The 26,998-nt window shown below is 35.1% G+C and overlaps 3 protein-coding genes and 1 long non-coding RNA gene across 9 annotated transcripts in view; 2 read left to right on the top strand and 2 right to left on the bottom strand.

The window, feature by feature from the left end:
• LOC116289229 (uncharacterized) overlaps positions 1–3,668 on the bottom strand; it is a 113,572-nt gene extending 109,904 nt beyond the window's left edge. For 3 of the 5 annotated variants that reach the window (XM_089031362.1, XM_089031366.1, XM_089031365.1), the window contains exon 1: positions 3,359–3,668. In XM_089031362.1, coding sequence (XP_088887488.1) covers positions 3,359–3,373 — 15 coding nt within the window. In that variant the 5' untranslated portion in view covers positions 3,374–3,668. Of the gene's footprint in view, positions 1–1,001; positions 1,324–1,584; positions 1,785–3,358 lie in introns of those variants that run through there. The other 2 variants (XM_089031364.1, XM_089031363.1) reach the window with 2 other exon arrangements.
• On the top strand, positions 1,742–9,481 carry LOC116292815 (uncharacterized). The gene is made up of 2 exons (XR_004196725.2): positions 1,742–2,311; positions 9,227–9,481. It is a non-coding gene; the product is annotated as an uncharacterized LOC116292815 (long non-coding RNA).
• Positions 9,482–18,575: 9,094 nt separating this feature from the next.
• On the top strand, positions 18,576–22,707 carry LOC148910660 (uncharacterized). Of its 2 annotated transcripts, none has more exons than XM_089031207.1 (2): positions 18,576–19,701; positions 20,051–21,007. In XM_089031207.1, the coding sequence occupies exons 1-2, from the start codon at positions 19,369–19,371 to the stop codon at positions 20,876–20,878; spliced, it is 1,161 nt and encodes a 386-aa protein (XP_088887333.1). In that variant the 5' UTR covers positions 18,576–19,368; the 3' UTR covers positions 20,879–21,007. The 2 variants fall into 2 exon arrangements, with proteins under 2 accessions (XP_088887333.1, XP_088887332.1); XM_089031206.1 differs by having other exon boundaries at positions 19,017–19,701; positions 20,051–22,707.
• Positions 22,278–23,983, bottom strand: LOC148910659 (uncharacterized). The gene is made up of 2 exons (XM_089031208.1): positions 23,597–23,983; positions 22,278–23,302 (listed from the first exon to the last, which is right to left on the bottom strand). The coding sequence occupies exons 1-2, from the start codon at positions 23,806–23,808 to the stop codon at positions 22,885–22,887; spliced, it is 630 nt and encodes a 209-aa protein (XP_088887334.1). The 5' UTR covers positions 23,809–23,983; the 3' UTR covers positions 22,278–22,884.
• Between the last annotated feature and the right edge of the window lie 3,015 nt (positions 23,984–26,998).

Raw genomic sequence — 26,998 nt, 5'->3', positions numbered from 1 at the left:
CGTGTTGCCATAGCGACTTAATTCGGTACTCCTACAGAGTATAATTAACGCTATAATTGTACTCCTCTCGACCAATCAGAGTCGAGTAATTTTTTTTGAGTGTGCTATAAATATAAGTACACTTCTCGAGCCTCGTTTCCATGATCGTCTTCAGAGTCGCTTCTTAGTCACCCCAAAAATCGATTTTTTGGAGAAGTTCCCGTGTATAGAGATTTTTTGAGATTTTTGATATGTTATAAAGGATAGTTGTCTTAAGTCTAAAACCTTTGAAAAATTTGAAAAACCTACTGTTGCAATTAGCTAGTTGGAGGTTAAGCCTATTTTCGTCATAAAATGACTGAACTACAGTTTAAGCATCCGATTAACTTAATAAACATCCGGGGGTAAAGAGTCATATTCGTCATAGAACAGGTCTAGGCCTGACCGAAAGGTTGCATAAGATCAAGGTTGCGCGAATTTAGCTTGTACGTCAGTGCCACTCGTGAGAGGCATGTGACTATATACGTTATGACTTGCCTTCAAGACCAACGCAGGCTTGTAATTCGTATTTAATAATAATAATAACAGGGACGGCGGAGCCGTTTTTTGATGGGGGGGGGGGGGGGGCTCAATAGTGACATTGTATGGCAAGGTGGGGGGGCTGAGTTTAGTGAAAATGTATTAAAATTTCACAGAAAGTGGGGGGGCTAAAGCGTTTCCAGATTCAGGAAACACTGAATATATTTAGTATATATTTATGAAAGAGTGAAGTTTGCAAAGTTTGACTTAATTGCTCCGATAAAAATATATATATCTACACGGCTTCTTGAAAAACAAAAGATAAAATCAGTCGATAGAGCTGTAAAATTCCGAGACTTTCCGAGAAGAGTATCGGTTTTGCCATATCCCCTGTCGCCATTTTTTTCCTCTAAAATTAACGCTACTTTCTAAGCGTGAAAACATGCCTTGTCATTAGCAACTGCATGCTTGTAAACGTTACTAATTTCGTGAAATATACTTGCTTCATCTAATGGCATACTGACGTCCTGCGTGTCTTGAAGGGGTTCGAGTGAAATATCCGACTATAGCAATACGTGAAGCCGCGGGAAGGCCAGTAATGAGTCCTGGCCTGTTAGTGTCGTCGTGGTTAACAGCAAATAATCGATGACTCATTGATTCGAACAAGTAACCGTAAAATCTAAGCTAAGTAATATAACGTAATAATATAACCTATTTTCTACCGTCTAGCGGGTCGTCAATACGATTGGATTTCGCTTCGAGTACATGCGTATAAGAAGGAAGAAACTGCTTTCAAGAGAGTTTGCATTGATGAGTTTGCACCCTCCCGCTAAAGGAATATTATTTCGTATTTTTTTACAAATTTCACTAGGGAATTTATGACCTGACTTTAACCAAAACTAATTTAAGTTAAAATTAGCTCCAAGTAATTTTCATATAACCAGATTTCATCATGTTTCATAATTTTATCAGTCGAACACTTCACGAAGTTTAAGAAGCGGCAGAAAATAAACATATGTTTTATCTTGATTTGAATGCTTGTTTCAAGCTAAAAAAGTTATTGCATTAAAACTTTGAGACACTTACTTCTTCTAAAGGCATATTGATGCTGACAGATTTAAGAGACAAGTAAATTTGGCCGGCTAGAGCAAACCTGCAAATTAAGTTCACTTGGAAGGTGAAAATCGAGCCCTCACGGTGGCTATATATAGGACCAAGAAAGCATGAATATAATTGGTGCTCTTTTGATAAGACCCTTAAAGTACAGCACAAAAAAGGACCATTAAATTTGTGAGCCTTAGTGTACGATGAATATATATGTATATGTACATAAGCAGAAAGGTACCCTACGTCTAATGGTGCGGAGAGAAGACATTAAATCACGGTCTATTTTTGCCAGCCAAACGGAAATTTAGTATTCGAAAAGATCGTTCTAAATGAACATCGAAACTTCCTAGTCAAAGACATTGTTGTTCTGCAGCCTATATTGTGGCATTTTTTTAATGTTCTCTGCTCAGCTAGATGTAATAGAGGCCATAGTGGCTCTAGTATCTCAGTAATGGAAGTATGGTGCACATGCAAAGATATTATTGATGGTGTAGTTGTTTTTCACAAACCCGGAAGTGAAAGTCTTCAGCTTTCAAATTACTGTCGAACCCGGCTGCAACAACCTCTAGGATGTTCAAGTGAGAACTTGAAATAATTCAGTGTGTTGGACTTCAGGGAAAGGATTCCTTTTATTTGGGGAACAACCAACGTGTGGCGAACTTGAATACTGATCACGATGTCACCAGCCACTCTGGGCTCTTATCAGGTATGATCTCTTAATGAGTAAATTTCTTTCTCGTGTCCTTGGCTCTATTAAAGTGATCAAGGTCAAGGATCAAGGTATCCATAGATATGCATGAACAAGATGAATCTTGACACTATAGTGCAAAATTCAGTCTCCACCGAATGATAATACTCAAGATAGTACTGTATGGAAATAATATAGAGGCATGCAGCCCGGCACAACTTCAGTAACCGGTAGCTATAGGTTTCCTCTTGCTTTTTAATTCGAGCTTCCTTTAAGATTAAACATGCATCAAATACCTAAACAGTAATCACTACAATGACTTAATTTGTAATTACAATATTCCGTACTCGAAACATGAATTAATGATAATTCAAATAACAAGATTGGAACACACGAACTTCTTGGAAAACGGAGTTGTCAATCAAGCGTAGCAGATTTCTCGGAAACGCGTTGAATCGGAACAAACGGGTTTGCATTTTCCGATAAGAAATAAATATATTATATATATACAGAAATCAATCGATGGATGGTGAAAATTCCGATCCAATTAATTAAAAGATGAGATAGAGTAATCAAAACTGACCCAAAATTTCCTCAAAACTCGTTATAGACATCATCAAATATTCAACACATAAAGACATGAAGTATAGGCAAATTTTATTTAAGTTTTTCTATGGAAATTATCTTATTCAAAAACCTCCATACATTGTCTCATATATTCCAAAGAAGCAGAGCTTGGGCTACGACAGGCAACCCAAGCTCACTACAATAACAGGAGAATGTATAGAAACTTGCTGAAACTCCATACAGAAGTTCAAAATAAACAGAATGACACAACAGTTAAATCGACAAACGTTTATTCTCGTTTTTCCAAATAAAATACGTCATATTCTAAATCCACAGACATCCTCTTATAAATGCAGTGAGCTTCGGTTGCCTGTGGGGCTACCTGTGTTACCATTTTGATATTTCTCAAAAAGACACAATTTAAGCATGAAGAAAATGACTTTTCATTAACAATGACATGCCTACGCATTCATAACTAATTTCGTGAGATACACTTACCTCTTTAAGCGACATATTGGCGTCTTTTCTTGAAGAGATTCAAGTTAATATCCGGGGCCCTGAGACTTTACTGCAACTGTAATGGCCGGCAACACAAGCGACCGCTATCTTAGTATATAGAGAATTACGGTCGAGATAAGGCTAGTTGAAAGTTTCTTGCCTCAAAAAAGCGATTTGCAAAGCCGGATAGTTATCAATGATTCCTTTTAGCGACTCACTGTAGTGCGAAAAGACGTTAAAGTAACCTTCAAATCGAATCGAATTTTCTCGCTCCTATCTCTAACAAAATGGCTTCTCAGTATAGTGCAAGTGCATGTATTTGGGGGGGTGTGTTGGTTGGTAATTAATTCATGACGTAAATATCTTGAACACAGCGTCCACTCCGGCGTCGTTGCCAAGTTACTTTAATAGTATTCAAATATATTTTAATTAAGTACACAGTATAAAAAAAGTATTAACTATTATATAGGTTTGTGTATATATATTTCTTTTAACATTCTTAGTAGTTCACGTTTATAGTAAGTACTTGATATGTACTTCTGTTCTATGCTTGCTATATTTTAATAGGCCAAGTAAAATCACTATGATACATAGGAATGAATGATAAAAAAACTTTTAATAGCGGCTGCTTAGGAGACTAAACTTCCCCTAGATTGATGAAAATATCTGTTTTATTGTATACAAACATCGGGTAACTAATGAAAAATGTTAGTCAATACCTTCAAGACAGGGAAATAACTACACTATTTTTCTTAAAATTTATTTGTTTAAATTTTTGTATGACAACGTTCTTGCAGTTCTTGCAATTAGGTGTATACTAGGAGTTATATATCGGAAAAAATGCCTTCAAAGACAAACAAAAAAACGACCCTCCTTTACGTGGGATATATCATCATCATCATCTTATTATCATTATTCCATCCAAGAGATTGCATATTGAGAAAAAATTCGTATAAAGAAGAATATAAAAGATGATTACAATACATTTATGATACAATGAATATGAATTTCATGTAAAATAACTTTCTCAAGGATAGTAGGCAGCTCAAAAGAGAAACCAAAGGCTTATATTTTTGGGCTGCCTGTGTATAGCTAAAGTAAAATTTAATGTAAATTAAGGTAATTACAATGAACAAAGAAGCACAAAGGCAAATATACTTAGGATTTGATATAAATCAACGATAATCATATAAATTAAATTGCAAGAATGTATAGATTGAGTAGCTATTTATAGAGAGCATATAATATTAAAAATGGTAATTATGATAATTATCAAAATGATAACTATGATAGTTATGATTTTGATATAAATATATTAAATTACAATTATTAAGCAAGTTTGTTTGAGTTTTATTGTAACTAGTAGAGCTAATCATATCTTTTGAAAAAAAAAAAAGTTTTATTAAATGTTTTATAAATTGTAGACTCAAGACTGACAGCTAATCAGATGTTGTTTTAGTTTAGTTTTAAACGATGGTAGTGATGGTGCTGATTTTACTTGGTAGGGCAGGGAGTTCCAAATTTTTGGTCCCTGACTAACAACTGTGAATTTCTTGTTATTTGTTCTCTTGATATTTTTGTAGTACAAAAATTTGGTCTAAAATTGTTACAATGTCTAGTGGGATAGAAGTGAAATTGACAACTTTTTGAGAACATGCTAAGAAAAGTGTTAGGAAATATCTTATTTTCAATACAATACATGTATAAACCTGGCTGAAGGGAAATATCATCTAGTCTTAATATATTATTTTGAGAAAACCAAGGAGAAGTATGTGCATCGAAGTTAGAGTTGGTAATGATTCTTACAATGCGTTTCTGTAATATTTTTAATCGATATAGATTGATTTGATAAATAGAGCCCCAGATAATATTGCCATAGTATAGATAAGGGTATACTAAGGAATAGTAAAGCATGAAGAGTGACTTTTTGGATATATGGAAACGAGACTTTTTAAAAAAATTACCTGACACTGTATTAATATGTTCTTCCAAATTAGATGTTCATCAATTATAACCCCAAGAAATTTGTGCTTGACTTACGTTCAATTAAGTTATTATTTAGCTTAAGTGAAAAATTGTTGTTAATCAGTCTTTTCTGTCTGGGTTTGAATATTATATAGTTTTGGTTTTTTTTTCAGATTTATTGAAAGTTGATTTGCAATTAGCCAATCTAAAACTTTTTCCATCTCCTGATGCAGAGTTCTATTTATGTCACTAATATCTTTGTCAGAGTAAAACACATTGGTGTCATCAGCAAACAAAATAAATTTTAGAAGTTTAGAAGAGTTGGATGTATCATTTATAAATAAAATAAATAAAGGTCCTAATATACTTCCTTGTGGAATACCGCATTTTATCGTCTTATGCAATAATGTTACATTATTAAATTCAACAAACTGTTTTCTGTTCTGTCCCCTTTTTGTGTTTTCCTCAATAAATGTTCACCTTTTCATATCATTGTAGTGCATGTTTTAATATTTTAAGTTAGTGAAACCGGTAAATTGATAATTGAGGTGGTTTTTCCAGCATTATCCGATGGAATTTTCCTATCTAGTCCATATAAAAAGTTGAAAAAGCTGTGGAAGGGTCTATTTGTCACATCAATGATAGTTTACCCATATAAAAGTTTACTTTCTAAGCCGTTTATTTCAAAATGCTTCATAATTGGTCATTCTTTTCCATGGGGGTGCTCAAAATTTTTGAGCATTGCTGTGGACAAATGACAAGAAGCATACCTTCCACTAGAGTGCTCAAAATTTTTGAGCATTGTTGTGGCCAGAATGACAAGAAGAATGATCTTCCATCAGAGTGCTCGAACTTTTTGAGCATTGCCGTGGACAAATGATGACAAGAAGCATGCCTTCCACCAGAACTCTCAATTTGTTTTCAATAAAAACTACTCAAATAAAATTTCAAATGACATGATGGAGATAATACCTAAAGTTTTTGTTTCAAAATTAAGTGCAAAAAGATTTGTACTGAAAAATCAACCACAACAAAATCAATTCGATTGCCATGGTCAACTTACACCTGCGAAATAATAACAAATCACTTCTAATTTTCTAAAATGGACTGAAAGCCCAAAATACGATACTTTGGAACCGGTTTTTTGCAACAAGCTTGAAACAATACAGAGCTAAATTAAGGGTGGCAGTTTTACTAGTGTAAACATTAACATAATATTAAAAATTAAGAGTTCTTGAAAAAAAGAGGTGAAAATATCTGTTTTGGAATCATCGTCAAGTAACGAAGAATAACACACACAAGACTATCACTGAAATAAAACTCATAAACTTCTTTTCATTTTGTATCAAGTGCACAATGTACATAGAGTCATGCATAGAGGACAGAAAATGTAAAAAAATCAAATATGCTAGTTAATAATTGTTCATTATATAGTAATGTTAAATGGGAGGTTGCTAGTCCATTTTTAGGATTGAAACAGCTCTGTCGAATTTACAGTGCACTTTGCCATTTACAATTCTGTGAACATCCTTAAAATGCAGTTTGTTTCAAGCTTTATACTCTTGTTGACCTTTGTTTGACCATGAAAAGGTTCTCATGATATATCCTCAGTGGTCTCAGCTGCTTTGTAGGTTTTGGGTGACTAAATGTTGAAGTAAGTAATGTTTGTGACATGCAAATATGAGTCACTAGAGCTCTAGTGATGGCACTTAACCTAAGAAATATATTTTATTCTCATAATACCTCTAGTCTGCACTGACTCCATTCGATCTTAGACATTGGATATTAAATAGGTAATTACATGTATAGATAAGTGATGTTTTTATTATCTCAGATACAATAAAAAGATGTACCTATACCTGTGGGTAACTACTGAGTTTTAAAATTGTGATTGGATAACAATTAACAATATTTTTTATTCATATATATTTCTTTGTATTATCGAAGTAAGTAATAACAGTAAATAATATTTTCATTACTAAAGTAAATAATCACAGTTATAAATGAAAATGAAAAAATAAAGGAAAATAATAGTCAAATGAATAAATCAATAAATTAGTTATGGCAAATGTTTATCAAAGGTTCCAGTGGCGAATCCTCCAGGGGTTTATATGTAGTGGCTAGCAACCTCCCTCTCCTTTGGAGTTTTAACTTAAGAATAGAAAGTAATGTAATATCTATTGAGGAAGATATTGATATCTACTTATTTCAATAAAGTTAGTCACCTGAAGAGCTACAAAGCTCAGACCAACAAGGATTATGGGTAGATATATTTTACATGTTTCAACCGCTTGATAACTGTTGATGGGCTTGCACATCTTCTATCTACAGTCTCACCTCTTCTGAGCATCCTCAAGCTGCAGTTTGTATCAAAAAAGTTTTACTTGTTTGATCATATTAAAAGTTACCCAGGATCCTCAGTGATCTCAGCTTTCTTGTTTTTGTTTTTTTTGGTGAAGGGGCGAGGTCAAAACAATGGTCCAAAATAGGGACCCAATTTTAGGAATTAAGGTGGTGGGTAACGGTACATACCCCCTCCCCCCTCGGAGACCTGTTCAAATGCTCGATACTGGGGGTCTGTAATGGGAATTTCTATACACAGATATGTTTTTTAGCATACATGCGGACAGACAGTCTATTCATTTCTGTGATTTAGCTTTTAGTTTTGGAGATATTTGGAGACAAAATCTAAGATTTCACTTCCAGAGGTGGTGGGTACCGGGTAACACCACCCCTTCCCCTTAAATCGGGTATCGAGAGATGACAATCATTTTGCCCTCATCCCTAACTTTATTGAAATAAGTGTATACAAGCTTTCTAAAATCATCCTGGATCTGTCAATAGGCTAACAGGGATTCTTTTAAATACAACAATAATAAAAATATATATGAATGATAATAGGTTGAGGGTGCTTAGAGACTAAAACCCTTATGTATTATAAGAAGATAAAATAAAGAGGAAAAAGTTTTCAAACAGCTAACTGATTTCGAGGACATAGCAATAAAATCACTTAGCCTCGATTGTGTGTAGAGTACTCTTGTGTTCCAGTCAAGGTCTGTATGAAATTCCAAAGTGCTTGTTTGTTGAAGTTGTGCATTCTTTACTTTACTGTGGCATTTGTAAATATTTAGACACTGATTCTAGACTAACCCTGACTAACTAAAACGAGTCTGCGATTAAGGAACACAGCGGTAAATTGGAACCTTGAACATGGTTTTATAACAATTAATTGTACGACAATATTTTTCATCCATAAGACGGTGCTTAATGTTGTATCTTGTTTGTTTTGATCCTGTTATAACAATAAAAATGTATTAATATTTCAATAATATATGAAACAAAGAATTGAAAACAAAAACCAAAAACCACTCCGAAGAACATTAGATTGTAGGTTGACTTAGAATTTTTAAAAGTTATACAAAAAACTTGAAGGAAAATAGATGTTTATATTTCGATTTTATTCCAAAATCATTTTCAAAACTTTTAAACATTTTAAAAATAATTTTGTTGAATAATTTTTTTTCGATAAAATCGAAATATTAACATATATTCTACTTCAAGTTTTCCTGCATAATTTGATTCTAAGTCAACAATAATGTTCTTTCGAGTGGTTTTCTTGCTTTATTTCAAAGAAAAAAAATCAAGAAACATTGATTCAAATGTACATCCAAAGTCAACATTTATTTTCCTTTTCTTTTCCTTTGCTGTGTTTTGGTTTCTTTCTTTTCTACACTCTCTCTTCCTTCCTTCCTTCCTTCCTTCCTTCCTTCCTTCCTTCCTTCCTTCCTTCCTTCCTTCCTTGTTTCTGTTCTTTGTACTTGATTCCGGCTCCCTCGTTTGCCTTAATTTCTTTCATACTGCATAGGAAATAATAATTATTTTTTAATTACCTTGCCTTCACAGGTGTGATGTACTACTGAAATATAATCGGTGAACGGGAAGATAAAATTCACATTCCTTAATATAGATATCAGTATTGTGAATATTGTAAATTTTAAGATATTTGAAGTTGTATCTGTTCTTTTTGCACATATGTGTCAGGGTTTTTTGATAACAGAGGCATATCGCCAATGACTGGACTACCCTGATGTTTTATTTGAGTTGAAAGAAAGAATGTCAAACCCAATTCTACATTGCATTAAAAAGTTCTATTTTTCATTAGTACTTTCTCCTAACTTGACTTTCGCTCCCTTATGAACCATACACATCCCCCAAGCTTGTTTGAAATTCATGTGATGTAAACGGTTTAAAAACTTGTGGAACTTTTAACCTAAATTCAAAAAAACAAACTAGTGCTTGTCCCAAATTAATATCGTTTTCTATTATTCGTTATAAAATAACTGTTATGAATGTCGCGTTCTGATTGGTTTGGAGCGCGTGCTTTATGAGAGCACATTGCACGCGCACGCACTTTCCGTTGCGTCATTCCTATCTATTATTGTAATTTGTATTTTATAAAAGAAATAAAAAACTTGCTTGCTGTGCTGTGTGCAGTCATAAAGCACTTGGGGGTTGTCAGAACACGAGAGAAGTGTACTAGAGAAGCACTCCGCTACGCGTCGTGCTTCTCCTAACACTTCTCTCGTGTTCTGACAACCCCCGCGTGCTTTATGACAGCACACAGCACGCGCGCGCGTTTTCTATTTCTTCAATATTTTCCACTAATTAAAATAAAAATCAAGTATATATACTGTACATATTATCAGATAAAATTTTGAATTTAAAAACCTCTAAAGAACCTAATCAGGCAATTTCAGCGGGGTTTATATGTGGGTGTTTACTGTATCAGATATGAATTATATGTACCGAATTTTCAGAAGAGCTTGTGATGCCATTTATTCCATTACTGCTGTCATCAGTCGAGGGCAATCCACCTTGTCCAAGCAAATCATTGATAGAGGCTGTATCTTGCGAGTTGTCTAGTGACTGAAACATTATGTATGGTTAAAGACTCCCTTTAGGATTGCTGGATAATAGTTCTTTGCATTGGGGAGACTCGTTTGTTTCTTTGTTGGACCACAGGTAGCCAAGCTAGGTTTCTGTGGTGTCATATAAGAAGATGTATGGCGATTCTTTAAACCCTCAATAAAATTTTCATAATGTGAAAAATAGTAAAGAAATCTTAGCTGGCCTTTGAAAAGTAGTACCTTTGTGGTTAGATTTTGGATTGAGCCAGTTAAACGGTTTTTTTAATTTTCTTTACCCAAAATCTAACCCACATTTAACCTGTGGTTGGACTACCTGTGGAGTATTTATTAATGTTACACAGGGATCCCAAAGAGCTGCAGGAATTAAAAGATGACTAAGAGGGCTACTAAGTGGAAATGCTTGTAAACGTTCATACCACGGGATCTAGAGCGCCGACATCCCCTGAAACAGTGCTAGTTTCACTTGACAATTGGCTCTCTTGAGTTTCTATCGATGACTGTTGAAAATAGGAAAATATATTTTAACAATAATAATATATAATAATATTTTTTATTAGCTCGGAAAATACGTTTGCGGATATATGTACAAGTGTTACATTTATTCTTTATTTTGCATTATTGATATTAATTTGTAGTCAAGTGAAAAAAGTTACCCAAAATTCAAAACCATCCAAAAATATAATTTTCTGAAATTTTAATACAGTCCTTCGACTAAACATTGTCGTTTGATCGGCTTCATCCCTACGTGCCTAGACCTAAAAGGATCATGGGGATAATTCACAGTTACTAGCTGCTGCATATGTTATCTAACACGTCTTGAGCTCGCTTTTTTCGATCCCATTTAATTTGCTAAAACCATGCCTCGAGCATACGGCGAAGATTTAAACTGGCGAACTGTAATGTAAACTCTAGGTGGTGTGAAATATGATTAAATTAACTGAACTGAGCAGTTTGGATGACGCAAGTTCTGAGTAATTTACCCGTTATCCTTTTCGGTCTAGGCGCGTAGGGATGATCCTGAATCAACGACAACGTTTAGTCAAAGGACTGTATATTAGCACAGACTGCCAAACGGATATGTATAATTACCAGAAGGGGGAAAGACCTTCCTTCTTCTCTTTTTTCTTCTTTAGACATATTTCTTGTCCCTGACAGCTTTTCTCTCTGCACATTTAGAGTATCAAAACATATCTCACATATTCATAATATTTTCAAACTCTCTTACATTGATATGTCAATTAATAAGTGCCTGTAACACATAACTCAAATATTTTCAGTATGATTCTACATAAAGTGAATATTTGAGTGGTAATTTTTTTTTTTTTTTTTTGATTTGAGTAATGCATCTTGGAGATATCAAGGTTTATTATATAATTACCAATGAAATATCTATTTTTCTCTATTTCGAAAAATTGATATCTTCACACGAGAAAATAACATGTTATTTTCACGTGTGAAAATAACACCATTGCGATGGCTATTCAAAAATACACGGAAAGAATTGCCTGAAAAAGCCAACACATACTTCATTGATAATTATATAATGAACAGAATATTACATGGCCGCTTGGAGATACGAAATTTATCTTCTCGTGTTGAAAATCTCTCACTCGTTCGCTGCGCTCACTCGTGAGAGATCTTTTCAACACTCGAAGATAAATTTCGTATCTCCGCGCGCCCATGTAATATCCTCTATTTATTATATAATTACCAATGAAATATCTATTTTTCTCTATTTCGAAAAATTGATATCTTCACACGTGAAAATAACATGTTATTTTCACGTGTGAAAATAACACCATTGCGATAGCTATTCAAAAATACACGGAAAGAATTGTCTGAAAAAGCCAAAACATACTTTCATTGATAATTATATAAAGATATAACTAGCTAAAAACTAGTGTGAGCTGCGTCGGTGTTTCTAATGAAACAGTAATGATGAAAAGGTAAATTATACACCGTGAAAAGATGAAAAAACTTACTGACGTTTCGGACGCTAGTCCTTCGTCGGAGTAAAAGAGTAAAAGATAATTATATAATAAACAGAATATTACATGGCGCTTGGAGATACGAATTTATCTTCGAGTGTTGAAAATCTCTCACTCGTTCGCTGCGCTCACTTGTGAGAGATCTTTTCAACACTCGAAGATAAATTTCGTATCTCCGCGCGCCCATGTAATATCCTCTATTTATACTTCCGATATGCTAATAATAGGATTATAGGAATTTGAGTTTATTTTTCATGATTTGTAAATTGAAACACTGATTATTATGAGACTTGATATCTCCAAGTTCCATCACTCAAATCATACAAAAATATTTTATCATTCAACTATTTACTTCATGTAGAATCAATACTGGAAATATTAAGTCAGGTGTTATAGGCACTTGACATTTGATATTTGACACTTTAAAGATAGATACCTACCATCTTCTTGATCTTAAGGTCATAAACTTGGCTTGCATGGATTCCGACTGGTTGGGTTTCCTTACAGGTGGGAAAAATTAGCAATATATAAATAATGTTAAACTGAGTTTGTTACCTGCATGGTTTGACTACGTTGTATCGTTTTTATTAATTTTCAATTACTTTCCTTCTTTTTTTCAGTTTTTTAACCATTCTTTCACTCTTTTTTTTTTTCTTTCTTTCTTTTTTGTTGTCTTTCAATTCATTTTCGCAATTCAATTCTTTTCTCCTTCTTATGATTTCGTCTTATATATCTTTCCTTCGTATGTATTTTCGTACTTTCTCCTTCCCCCCCCCCCTCCCCCCCACTTTTTTCTTTCATTTTATTAGCCTAAAGGACAGTTTGCATACATCAAACAAAATAGATAGCCCTTGACAATACTTGAACCTGGCTTCCTAAGAGGTTTTAAAACTAAGTAAGGGGTTCTATAGCTAAGTATACTTGCATATTTCTTTAGTGGTATTAGAGGTCTTAAGTAAGACCTGTAATACTAGTAAAGAAATAGGTAAGAGCACGAACCTGTATAGGGAAAGGCAGCTCTTCGCCATACAAGTAGTTAGGTTGTTCAGTCACCTACCAAAGAAAAAGCACAAGGGAGTACTTTAAAAGTATTTTAAAGCTGCAAAAAAAGCTAGCAAAGGGAGATAAAAACACCCTATCTCAACTGGATTCCCTGTCTCATGGACATTTGCTACTAGTAGTAGATGAAGCACTTCCTTTAAATAAACAATATATTCTTTAATTTAGTCTTTGTTATTGAAAAGTATGGAGAAGATAAAATTTGAAAATATCAATTTTGCTTTGTCATATATTTAATTGAAAAGTTAAAATAATCGTGACTCAGGTATAATATTATTTGCATGAAAAAAAATTTTTTTTTTGATTCCTTGAAAAAAAGCACAGATATCTGATTTGAGTCTTGAACTACATGACATGACAGTCACTCTATCATATTAGAATACACAGAAGGTTTCAAAGTTCATTCAACTTACTAACTTACCACAGACAGTATGATTAGCAGCAATAGAAACACCACCACAATTGCGATAAGTAGAGTTATGAATAATCTCTGTAGATCACACCAAGATGAAATAAGAATTTTATTAAAGATTGGTCAACTATTGCATATTCAATTTTTGATATATATACCCTTAGAAAACTCATTAATAATTCATGAAGGAAACACAATAGAAATCATGACCATGAAGGTGATTTTATATCTGATACGGATTCGTCTTCATTTGCATAAATGTTAACTTGGATTTTCTCTATTAAACTTGGTTCATTTCGTAAAGTATTCTGTACAATATGAAAACATACATCATCAGTTTTCTAAGCCGTTTAATAAACTCGGAGATCGTGTCTTATCGGGTCTAAAACCACTCGGCTGCGCCTCGTGTTTTATACCCGATAAAACACTCCTGCTCATTTTTTAAACAGTACGTATATACTTTATAAGAAATTTTAATTTAAAATAAAAAAATTGGCACAAAACTATTTAATTAATTGAAATTGATTGGAACAGTATACGTTCTGCATAATTATTAGCACTATGGCTAATTCATGTGTACTTACTATGTCGATGAAACAATAGAAACCAATATACATTGCACTAGATTACAAGCACTAAAAGTGTGCAACCCTAAACAGTGTTAAATTATGTTAGAGTGCTCAAGTTTCAAGTTTATTTTACAAAAGAATATCTATATTTACACGATTTATCAACCTCCCGCAAATAGCACTAGACTAATCTAGGTGGGAGGCGATATATTACATTAAATAAATATTTGAAGATTTACAAATAAATAAGAAGATAGATAAATGAAAAACTAACAGTTTAATTACAATAAAGAAACGAAAAGCGAAAAAAGGAAAAGTGATACTAAACAATGATTTAAGATCAAGAAATAATAATTTATGAATAGCCGCATTATATAAAGACTCAGTCTGAGATGTTCAAAGTATAATCTAGTCTGTCTACAATAGAGGAAGTGTCAACATAGCTATCTTCTCTTTGGAGAAAATCAGATAGTTTTACGCAAATCGCTAGGTATCTTATTCCATAACCTAGCTCAAAATCTTGTAAATGATTTTTTTGCACTTCAAGTTGAGGTTTTTTAATATAGAAATTTCCTGATGATGAGAATCTTGTGTTGTATGAGTGAACACGCGAAGAAAGGGTAAATTGATTTAGAATATTAGGAGGTGCAAGCCTATTTTCAATATCATGCATTAACTGGGCGACCGATTCATAGTAGAAGTAATTAATAGGTAGTGTATTAGCTCTGATAAAAAGAGGAATGGCATGTTGGGATCTATCAGTGAAGTACATTATATATACAAACAATATATACAAACAATATATCCGTGAAAGAGCATAAAAATAAATTGCACAAAACACATTTATTTCTTTAGTTTTCAATTGTTTCATTGGTGCTGTTTTGTACTATCGCACGGATAGAGTGGTTTTTATAAACCCATGAAATACATGTCAGCCTAATACAAATTAGTAGAGCAATACCATTGTGTTCTTTGGTTGTCACTTCACTATTACACACTATAAACTAATGTTAACTGTTTCACGGGTTTATAAAAATCACTCCAATAAGGTTTGCACTCTAAATATTTGTTACTCTATCTTCTTTACTTTCTTTCTTTCTTTCTTTCTTTCTTTTATATATTTTTTATTTATTTATTATTATTATTTTTTTTTTCTTTAATTTTTTCTTTATTTTATTTTATTTGATTTATTTGATTTTAGCATTATAGAATACGAAAACATTTTGAAAAAGTTCAAATTAAATTTTAAATTTTTCTTTAGTGAAAAATAAACTTAGTACTGATTTAGCCACTGAACAGCTGCCAGCACTTAAACTAGAAAATATAGTCTTAATGAATTCTTTTTAGAATACTCTATTAAAACGCTTGGATTGGTAAATGTTTTAAGGAGTTTTTCATTGCAAATGTATTCTCTTCTACTTGAAAGGTATATTATTTCAAGACTGATCATTGGGTAATTATTTCTTACCTCAATTAGCCTTTGGGGCGAGGGGTGAGAATCGGCTGTAGAGTGATTTTACTTAACCCGTGAAATATCCATAGTAAGCATAGCGAGTGGTTTTCATAAACCCATGAAGCAAAGTGTACTTATTACCACTATGTTCTTAACTACGCGCTGGCGTCAATTTGCATTGCAACTCTGGCATTTCGCTGCTAAATCAAACCGTTCTGAATAAGATGTCTCTACACAGTCTTAGCTCAAATGAATACATATTTGATTACTGATTCAATCGATGTGTGAACAAGTATTCTAAAATATAAGTGTCAAAACCGACTATCCGATTAAGTAGTCTTTAAGTAGTAATTGCTTGCTTATCATGCTAAATAATTTTTCCTTAGCTCTTGTAAAATTGTAATAGCAAGTAGTCAAATTAGAACAGATACCAGGAAAAACTACTACATCAGTGCCGAATTAAGCGACGGTGAAGTATTTTATAGCTCAAACAAACGACAATGAGTCATCATAAATCGACAGCAAATTTGATAAGATCTGGGCAGGAGGGATTCGGCCTCCTGGATCTGAGTTCTGGTGAAAGGCGACGTTTTCGTAAGAGGGCATAAAGTCGAGTTTGTTCATAAAACACTGTTGTTTTAAATAATGATGAAGAACAAAACAACGGAAGCCTGTCATGTTGATACTTGCCGTGTAATAGCACAAAAAGGTAAACATTATGAAAGATAACTGACTCGGTCCTTTTCTTGTAATCTATTAAATCTTGCACTTGTGGTCTTCCTGTGTTACAGATGCTAGCTAAAATCTCGATTTGAGAAATTTCGTGTCGGTTTGCGAAGATGATTTTCAGGCGCCTGACTTCTTCACTGCCACTGCCACTGCCACTGCCACTGCCACTGCCACTGCCACTGCCACTGCCACTGCCACTGCCACTGCCACTGCCACTGCCACTGCCACTGCCACTGCCACTGCCACTGCCACATTCCATTTTTAAAATTTTAAAATTTTAATGTAATCAGCATAGAAGTCACTAATAAAAAAAATGAATGAATGAATGAATGAATGAATGAATGAATGAATGAATGGATGAATGGATGAATGGATGAATGGATGAATGGATGAATGGATGAATGGATGAATGGATGAATGGATGAATGGATGAATGGATGAATGGATGAATGGATGAATGGATGAATGAATGGATGATGAATGAATGAATGAATGAATGAATGAATGAATGAATGAATGAATGAATGAATGAATGAATGAATGAATGAATGAATGAATGAATGAATACCTTCAAGTGACAACAATGCCTTTTGTATTAAGATTAAGTGCAGCGACTAATTAAATTGCTCTTAAATTTTGTTTCAATGACAAAAAACTTGTGACTTCTGATCTTACCTCACACCTCGCTGAAAGCGAAACTAATCACTTTCAACAAGTTAGCACAATTATGATTCTGGATTAAGGAGGTTAAATTCTTGGGCGTTTGATTATTTTCAGGTTTCCGGAGTACAGAGGTTCCAGTTTATAAGATGGATGTGAAAAACTTTGGGACCGCAAAGAATGTCCGGTTTTGGAGAGGATTCCGGTTTATTGAGGATCCGAAATAGAGGGGTTCCACTTTATTATCATTATCATCATCATCTTCTTCTTCTTCATCATCGTCTTCATCCTCCTCCTTCGTCATCATGTTCATCATCATCACCATCATCATCATCATTATTATATTATTACTATTATTGTTGTTGTTGTTGTTTTTGTTGTTTCTGCTTTTATTATTATTATTATTCATTATTATTACATTACATTACATTACATTACATTACATTACATTACATTACATTACATTACATTACATTACATTACATTACATTACATTACATTACATTACATTACATTACATTACATTACATTACATTACATTACATTACATTACATTACATTACATTACATTACATTACATTACATTACATTACATTACATTACATTACATTACATTACATTACATGAAAAACGAAAAAATGAAAAACGCTATTTATAGGAAATAGCTATGGACACTGCAAATTCCAGGCTCACTACTAAAAACAATTCAACATACTGATAAATGAAACGCTAGTAAATATAGCGCTAATTCTAAATTAAATATCTAATGTGAAGAGCGACTTGTTATAACAGACTTCTGCATCTGAAGAGCCCTAGCTGACCTTTCTTGAGTATCATTTGCTGTTATCGTGGTCAGATATATTTATCCAAAGCCGACTCAAATGAAATTGTTATTATTATGGCCATAAAGATAGTCAAGTTTGTTCATAAAATGCCGTGTCAAATACTCCAATGATCGGCAAAAAAGCAACAGGGGCCTGTCGGCTTTATGCATTTGATACAAGCACGAAAACACAAAAGCTATGGAAAGATAATATACCTAGTCTCCTTCGAAGCTTTCATTGAAGTCAAATCCTGTGGTAGTTTAACACTCTTTTATTTCGTTAATAGACCCTTTCACACGGTTTCCGACGCCATACTGCTTGGGGGGGGGGGGGGGGGGGGAGGGGGGCAAGATTACTAAGAAGCGACGGGGAAAGAGATAAGTTTTTTGTTATATTTCCATTCTGAGGGAAATTTTCGAGACCAAACTTTGTCTGTAGATGGATCATACTGGTTCAATTTGACCGTAAAAAAATCTTGCCTCGACAAGAATGATCCGATCGGCTCAAAAACGTCAGACAAAGTTTGGTCTCGAAAATTTACCTCGGAATGAAAATATAACGAAAAACGTATTTCTTTCCCCGTCGCTTCTAGTAATGTTGCCCCCCCCCCCCCCCCCCCCCCCCAAGCAATATGGCATCGGAAACCGTGAACGGGTCTATTATCAGATTAGCAGCTGATCTAGAACAGCCGATTTGTACTTTACAAATATTTGTATATTAATGTTTATCTTAGGAGTGCAAACCATATATGCTTCAAACAGTACTCACTAATTAGCACCAAAACTGCACCAATGAAACACTTGAAAACTAAAGAAATTGATGTGTTTAATGTTATTTCGTTTTTGTGCTGTTATTTCACGGATATATGGTTTGAACTCTTCAGTATTTGAAATAACATCCCGACCAGGTCGCTTTCGAGACCTCTCTGTTTTTTCCCCAATGGTTTAGTGAGAGTAAACGATTCTTAAAAAACTCATTCATAATTCATGAAGGAAACACAATAGAAATCATGACCATGAAGGAGGTTTTATATCTGATATAGATTCGTCTTCATTTGCATAAACTTTAACTTGGATTTTCTCTATCAAACGTGGTTCATTTCGTAAAGAATTCGGTACAGTATGAGAACATACATCAGGAGTTTTTTAAGCCGTTTAAAGGGCAACTTACCCCCCAAAATGACCCATTTTTAAGAGAAAGTACATCAATTGAGAAACACAAAAATTTAATTTTTAGAGGGGATAGAGCATCCGTGTTCCTAAAAAAATAATTTCAAAACATCGCATATATCGCTCTGGTGGCCGCCATCTTTGAGCCCGCGATAAATTACCGCATTCAGGTGTGACGTCACAACGTCAACGTGTGTTTGGATATGTAGAGTTTTTCTGTAAGCATGAGAGTTTGAAGTGGCTTTTTCGACAAAATGGTTAATTGTTGCGTGCCTGAATGCACTAACTATTCGACAAAAACAAAAGATGTTAGCTATCACAAGATTCCTAAAGATTTACAAATTCAGAAAGCTTGGATTTCTCGTCTAAGACGAGCAAATCTGCCGCCATTGAAGAATTGCTATGTATGTAGCGAGCACTTCGAGGATGGTTGCTTCGAATCCGACCTTATGGAGCAACTAACAGGCGAAAAAAGAAAAAGGAGGTTAAAGGCTGATGCAATTCCAAGTATTTTTAACTTTTCAACCATCCCTAGTAAAAGAAGAGCTACGACAGAAAACCGTATAAGACGACAACGACAAAAAGAGGTAGGTGATTTGTAGTTTGTGTTCGCACGTGCACTGCTAGATTGTCAGTGTAATATGTAAGTCTTATATATATATTAGAGCTATTTCGTGACTGGTCTGTGACTGTGCTCAGACCAAACCAATGCATTAAATTCTTAATACTAAGTTTACCGCTGCGGGTTTAGTTATGATGAATTGCGGATGAATAAGTTATACGCTCTTTCATATGGAGTCAATGAAAGTCCTATAAACAATTAAAGCTTGAGTGTCGTCTCAACTATCGGAATCAGTGAGAACCCCAGTAACTGCCATTCATTGTTATTTGTATTTGTTCTATAAATGATTATGTTTACTTCTTTTTCCCCATAAGACATTGGATAACCTACTGACTCCAACTACACATGCACTTGATGAAATGGTTGAAGAATCTGATATGGAGGTTTCCTTCGATGAAACACCTTCCAACAAAAGGGACTTTGGAGTCCAGTGCTGTCTGGATGAAAAGCTTTCAATACGAAAAAGCACCTCAACCCAAACAGAAAATGTGGATGTTAGTGTTGAGACTTCTGATGCCTGCATTCAAGTAGAAGGAAATTCAACATTTGAGCAATTGAACAGTATCCTGCATGACCATCCATACAGCTATACTGCTCCCTCTGTACCCATGAGTGTGTCACCACAAAAGTCTTGCAAGAATGATGTATCACCACAGAAATCTGCAAAGTCCTGTGGGTCTTTTCCTTTATCAGATGAAGAAGTGAATCTTTTTTCAAGTGATGAAGAGGATGAATACATTATCTCATCACAAGAAACAAATTCTTCAACAGACAAAGAGTCTGAACCTGAGTATCACTTTGACACCTACATCAAAGAGCCAAAGTATTTGGTATTTGCAGCATGCCTAGGTGAACTGTTCAGGTTTTGTATCAACTGTGGTTCCATCGTAACTGACACCAACATTACCTGCACAGGAAGCATGGTAACGGTTAAAACCATATGTATGAAAGGTCACAACTGCTTGTGGAATTCCCAGCCTCTCATCAATCGTGCACCGGTAGGAAACCTTCTAATCTGCTCATCTATTTTGTTCACTGGTAACACTTTTACAAGAATCCAAAACTTTGCCTCATGTCTTGGGTTACGATTTATCAGTGAAAAAGTTTTTACCAAAATCAGAATAGGTATCTATTTCCTGTAATAAATGATACCTGGGAAAGAGAAAGAAGAGCCGTTTTACAAGAACTGTCAAGTAAGCCTCTTGTATACTTGAATGGGGATGGACGGTGTGACAGCCCTGGCCATAATGCCAAGTATGGTACATACACATTTATGGACAATGACTCAGGGAAGATAGTTTCCTTCTCTGTGGTTCAGGTCACAGAAACAACATCTTCAAATGCTATGGAGAAAGAAGGTTTCATTAGGAGTCTTGGTAGTCTTGAGGATGAGGACGATATTAACATCAAGAGGATAACTACTGACAGACATACCTCAATCACTAGCACCATGGAAAAAGATTACAGCCACATCAAACACCAATATGACGTATGGCATTTGTCAAAATCTGTTGTGAAGAAACTCAACAAGAAGGCCAAGTTGAAAAAAAGTGCTGACCTTTCACATTGGATCCAGTCGGTCTCAAACCATCTGTGGTGGTGTGCAGCAACATGCAATGGTAGTGTGCAGCTGTTGAGAGAGAAGTGGGTCTCTATCTTGCATCATGTGACAAACAAGCATTCTTGGAGAGATGCAGAGATCTTCAAAAAATGTGACCATCCTCGACTAACCCGGAGAGAAGCTCGTAAAAAGTGCTGGCTAAAACCAGGATCTGCAGCTCATGTAGCCCTTGAAGAAGTGGTCCTTCAACCAAAACTGCTGAAGGACTTGGCAAAGCTCACTGACTTCTGTCACACAGGTGGGCTTGAAGTATACCACTCCATGATCCTGAAGTACTGCCCAAAGAGAGAGCACTTCTCCTACAAGGGTATGGTTGCTAGAACACAACTGGCAGCCATTGACAACAACCACAACACAGGAAGGAACCAAGCTGTGATTCAAAAGCCGGGGACGAGGATGGGAGAGGCAAGATACCGCCCATGTTTCCCAAAAATGCACAAGCGTTGGGTAGTTAAGCCTGTGTTGGAAAAGAAAAGTTATTCTTTCCTTCCTGAGCTTCAAAAGAAAGTGCTGGGATTGTGTGATGGCTCAGAAGTTGACCTCCAGGAAATTGAAGAAGTAGACCTACCAGCAAACATTGCAAGTTTGCCTGCACCGGATAAACAGGAATTGATTCAGAAACACCGGTCCAGGTTTTCAAGATAATCTAAATTAGAATTAGCCTTTGTGTACCTGCAGGTCATATGACCCTCCACTGTTTGGTCCTTCTTCCCCTCCCTCAAGTCCCAATCCCCCTCTGCTTTGCAGGCTATCTTTGGACAGTCGTGTAAAATACTGGTAAAAGATATCCCTTAATGAAAAAAGCTCCCAGATATGGAAAGGTACACGACAGACTCAAGTATAAATGCTATATACAAAATATGTAATTTTTAAAAATGACAAGGGGACCTGATGAAACGGGCAGATAAGTATGCAGTACCTTTTAGATGTTCAAATGAAAATTTTATTAAAATATTATTTCCATTTAGGTAAGAATTGACTGTAAAAAAGAGGTCTTTTCTTTACCTATCTACACTACCTTATATATGGGAGTCTCCCCCAGTATGAATATATTAAAGAAAAATATCCAATTGAATGGTGACATTTGCTTCAGCATATTTAACTTTTTTGCTGCCAGGACTCGTATAACTGCAAATTTTGCTTGGTTGGCTAGTGATCGTGTTCACTAGTGCTTTGTACACTAGGTTCACTATTCAGCTGGGTATTTTGTTTAGTGTGTTTTTAATAATAAAATATGTAAAACATTCAAAAAATGTTTGTACCAACAAAAAGCTTTTTATATAAAAAAGAAATTTATATAACACACCTTTCCGTGTACTGCATCCTAAATGAATACATGATTCTTATGCATATTGGTCTCAGCTTTTTCTAGTCTATGTTTTTGTTTTCAATTATCTTGCAATTAAATATGCCAAAAAATTGCAATTCCAGGAATTTTTCCTGATAGAAAAAAATCCACTCTGTATAGTAACTGAAGTAAGGAATAAATAAAATGTATATATTCACTCCATGCAACATTATATCAAGCTAATCATCTGCATAATGAAAACCCTCAAACTGAAAGTCCTCCTCTAGTCCAGGAGGAGGGAAGTGTGCTCTGATGCACATGACAGCACAAGAGGGCAGAACAACTCGAACTTCCTTTCCAAGAACTCCCCAGCACCATCTTGCTAGTTGTCTATATGCAATGTGTCTGTACTGCTTCTGCTCTGGGCCTTCATAAGCATCTCTGTATTGCTGTTTGTACTGAGCCCATGCGGTTCGAAGAACATACTTATTGCCACAAACAGGTAAGAATCCAGGATGTTGAGTAATGCATGGTGGTGGTTCATCAGCATCTCCATCTTCAACAACAGACTGGCATGTTGCAACTACTTTTTGGATTTCTTGGCAACAAATGCATTCAGCTATTGTATCCATAATTTGGCAGCTACCACAGGTACACCTATTAACAAATAAAACAATCCTTAGTATTTTTGAACACTATCAATGATTGTCCCAAGTGAGAGTATATACACAAATTGTGACACAACTATATCCCTGAATCTGTGTCCTACAGTATATAACTTATTGACAACCAAGCGATGTTTAATTGTGACAGTTGGTTTTGCTTTTGGTTGCAAAGGTCGTGAGGCAGATTAAAATGCATAAATATACAGTGCAAGAAAGTGGTAAACACGACTGTAAAAAATGGATACGTAGTTGAGTTTTATCGTGATAAGAAAGAAGTAAAACTTACCAATCTGAATTTGTTAGTCGATTGTTCTCTTGTTCATCGTCTTCAATAATGTCACTGTCAGATCCTTCTCTGAACTCTTCATCTGAGGAGATTTCTATTTCTGGTTCGAACTGATATGGCCGTAAAACAAACTCGTCCGTTTCTAAAAATTCTTGAGCAAAATCGTCTCTCGAGCTGTCCGAGTCTTCGGAAAAAGAATTAGACTCTGACATGCCTTTAATTGAATGACCAGGCCGTATTTCGTTCGTAAAATATTGAGTAAAACGTCTCAGAAACAGGGGAAGAAGTCAACCAAACGCTCGTAAACAACTTGACGCCGTGAACTCTTATGACGTTGTGACGTCATTACCTGTTTTTCTGAGCCCGCGATAAAAGTGCAAGATGGCGGCCACCAGAGCGATATATGCGATGTTTTGAAATTATTTTTTTAGAAACACGGATGCTCTATCCCCTCTAAAAATTGAATTTTTGTGTTTCTCATTTGATGTACTTTCTCTTAAAAATGGGTCATTTTGGGGGGTAAGTTGCCCTTTAATAAACTCGCAGATCGTGTTTTATCGGGTCTAAAACCACTCGGCTACGCCTCGTGTTTAATACCCGATAAAACACTCCTGCTCGATTATTAAACAGTACTTAAAACGCTAAAAAAGCAATTCTTTGGACAGGAAATAGCATGTTAAAGGTTTCAGACAGCCAAAAGCAGTCTTAGTCCTGAACTGAGTCGTAAAGTACTTACAATATATAATGAAGTCATATTGTTGAACATCGAAGAAGTTCATTAAAAGGAATTCTTGTCAGTAATAGGTAAGAAATGGAATAACCCATAAGAGAGAGCACAAGAGGAATGAATGTGTTAATAGGTCTGTCGATACCTGTTATACCTGCTGTCATTCGCACACGCACTTTTTTCTTCTTACCACCCGTTGGTCTGCTGTGCGGTAGGTCGTGAATCAAGATTTCGCCGGACAACACTTAGGGTCTTGAAATTCTGCAAATCATAGGGGATTGATTTGCAAGCGCAGTACATTAAAATGTGTCCATGTATGCTTAGGCGCTAAAAAGAGTAAACGTTCACAAATGTATGGAATAAGTTTGATATTCTCACCGTTTCGGCTATCAATTTTTATCAATTGATAATCAGTTAGTTAATTCCTATCAATTATCATCAATTGAAACCAATTATCGTTTTTATCACTGAATTGAATTCGCATAAAAGGGCTCTATGGCCGACAAAAGCAAAGAAATCTATAATAAAGTAAGACGAGTTACAAATTGTGCTACAGCATTAGCTTGTTCGAATTCAGCTTGTGCTACAAGGCATATTGAGCGTTCTGACGAACTTGCTCATTATTTTGAAGTAGGTTTCCTTGGCTCAGAGGTGGCGGAGGCTAATCTTGGGGGGGGGGGGGGGGCACTGCAAAAATCTTTGGTGGGCACTGAAGATTATATTTAACTCTATATGTGATAATGACAATGTTATGTTCGATTGCAGACGCATGCGCCGTAAAACAATGACTGAGAACCAATATTTCTTTTTATATACAAAACTAACCGTCGTTTTGTCCCTCAGAAACAATATCTCTCGGGACTCAGTGCAAGGGGGGTCCATTGAAGGTCTATTTATTGATATTTTGTGGATTAAGGTGGCTGCCTACTTTTCAACATACGATTTGAGCCCACGATGTGCGAGCGCTCAAAAACCGCTGAATAATCTTCACGATTTTATCGAAGAACCATACACGTTTTGAACTTCAAGAGGGCAAATAAAACCCTCAAATTTTGGTTGCACGGACTCTATATTCTTTTTGTTATTTTCCAGAACAGCAGGTAATATCCCATTATATTTCGAAATTTAAGACAATTCTGTTTATCAGAACAATGTAAAAGATCGTTCTGTTTGTTTCGTGCTCAATTTTTACGATAACTTGTTTACCGTTTTTCTTTGCATTTTTGAAATCAGCATTAAATTTCAGGCCAAAATAGTTTCAATTTTCAATTTTCTGTTTATCATTTACCAAAGTAGTCAGCCACCTTAAGCAAACCTCTGTTTATCGGACACTGATTGATTAAACTGATTTTGAGGATTGTTTTATGTACTATTTACATGCAATTAAAAAATACCGTACAGTTTAAGATTTTCTCGAATAATTATGTCCTTCCGCCATTTCCGCATCGATCTTCCTTCGTACGACTTTTCTCGCTCTAATTGTTCACATATGGCATTTCTTCTCTGCCGTCTAAAATTCACAGGTTCTCCATCTAGAACATTCTCTAACGGTAGCTCCAGTATTTCTTTAAATTTCATCACAAGGTCGTCATTTTTGACTTGACATTCTGGGTAGTGGTTTTCTTTCGCTTCGTGAGATTGCCATGCTATCGGCACGTCTATCATCCTATCATTGCTTGTGGACTTTATTTTGATATTTACCATCGATTTTCGGGCTTTTAACGAGTCGACTGACAGCGAGTGACGAAGACTATCTTTTTGTATATTTGTTGGTAGTACTTGTTGCCCTCGAAACATTCTCATAAGAAATGCTACCAACCGCAGAGACTTGCCAGTTTTAGGGCGTGTTACATTCACTCCATCATCTAAACTCTCACCTTCTTTCGCCTTGGACATTTTGCCAGTAAAGAATTCGCGTCCAGTTTTTTAACCAAACCCCTCTTTGCTCCGACTATATTCCAATACTTTCTCAAAAAAACTGTTATTTGGAGTTATTGATGTTCCATCCGTAACTACTGGAAACAGTAATTAGTACCTTCTAAACACAAGAATATTTATTGGCTATCGGAACATCAAAGACGTTTGGCGGCATTTGAGAACAATTTTGATTGTGATTTGTTCGCCCTTTTCTTTTCAAAATTCTGTCGCTGTAAAATTCTGTCGCTGTAAAATTCTGTCGCTGTAAAATTCTGTCGCTGTAAAATTCTGTCGCTGTAAAATTCTGTCGCTGTAAAATTCTGTCGCCCCTAGAACTTCACCCCTAGGTTCCCGAGGATGAAGGCAACTTTTTACAACTTAAGGCTGCTGCAATACCCTTGCAGTAACTCTGGGAAGCGAACATTGATCATGTGACCTATGATGCCGGCTACCAAACTTTATAATGACCTTATATTTCAGATATTTTAAACAGCTCTCTGTTCCTTCGTCTCCGATGAATTCTAAATCTCTTGCCTCCACTCTTTCCTCTATAAAGTTTAAATCACTTAATCTATTTTGTCCGCGCATGTCCTCGGTTGAGCATCTGCCGCGAAGATCTCATGCGCTCCAACTGCATGTAGCAAATCTATGAACTGTAACTGAAAGGCCTATTAATAAAGTGTTAATAAAATAACTAATTATCAGTATTTAACAATTGTCGCTATATTATATTTCGCACCCTTAACATGTGGTATTTA

This window comes from Actinia tenebrosa, unplaced genomic scaffold (genome assembly GCF_029948245.1).
Source record: "Actinia tenebrosa isolate PJP-AT-01 unplaced genomic scaffold, QUT_ActTen_1.0 PGA_scaffold16__25_contigs__length_10494907, whole genome shotgun sequence".
Classification (NCBI taxonomy): Eukaryota; Metazoa; Cnidaria; class Anthozoa; order Actiniaria; family Actiniidae; genus Actinia; species Actinia tenebrosa.
This window is presented reverse-complemented; position numbering and strand designations above follow the sequence as displayed.

Bases quoted from the DNA above. Each gene is read 5' to 3' on its own strand.
- LOC148910660 (XM_089031207.1), top strand. From the start codon at position 19,369: ATGGTTAATTGTTGCGTGCCTGAATGCACTAACTATTCGACAAAAACA. The intron at 19,702-20,050 runs GTAGGTGATTTG...TTTCCCCATAAG, and splicing joins GACGACAACGACAAAAAGAG to ACATTGGATAACCTACTGAC.
- LOC148910659 (XM_089031208.1), bottom strand. From the start codon at position 23,808: ATGTCAGAGTCTAATTCTTTTTCCGAAGACTCGGACAGCTCGAGAGAC. The intron at 23,303-23,596 runs GTAAGTTTTACT...ATTTGTTAATAG, and splicing joins CGACTAACAAATTCAGATTG to GTGTACCTGTGGTAGCTGCC.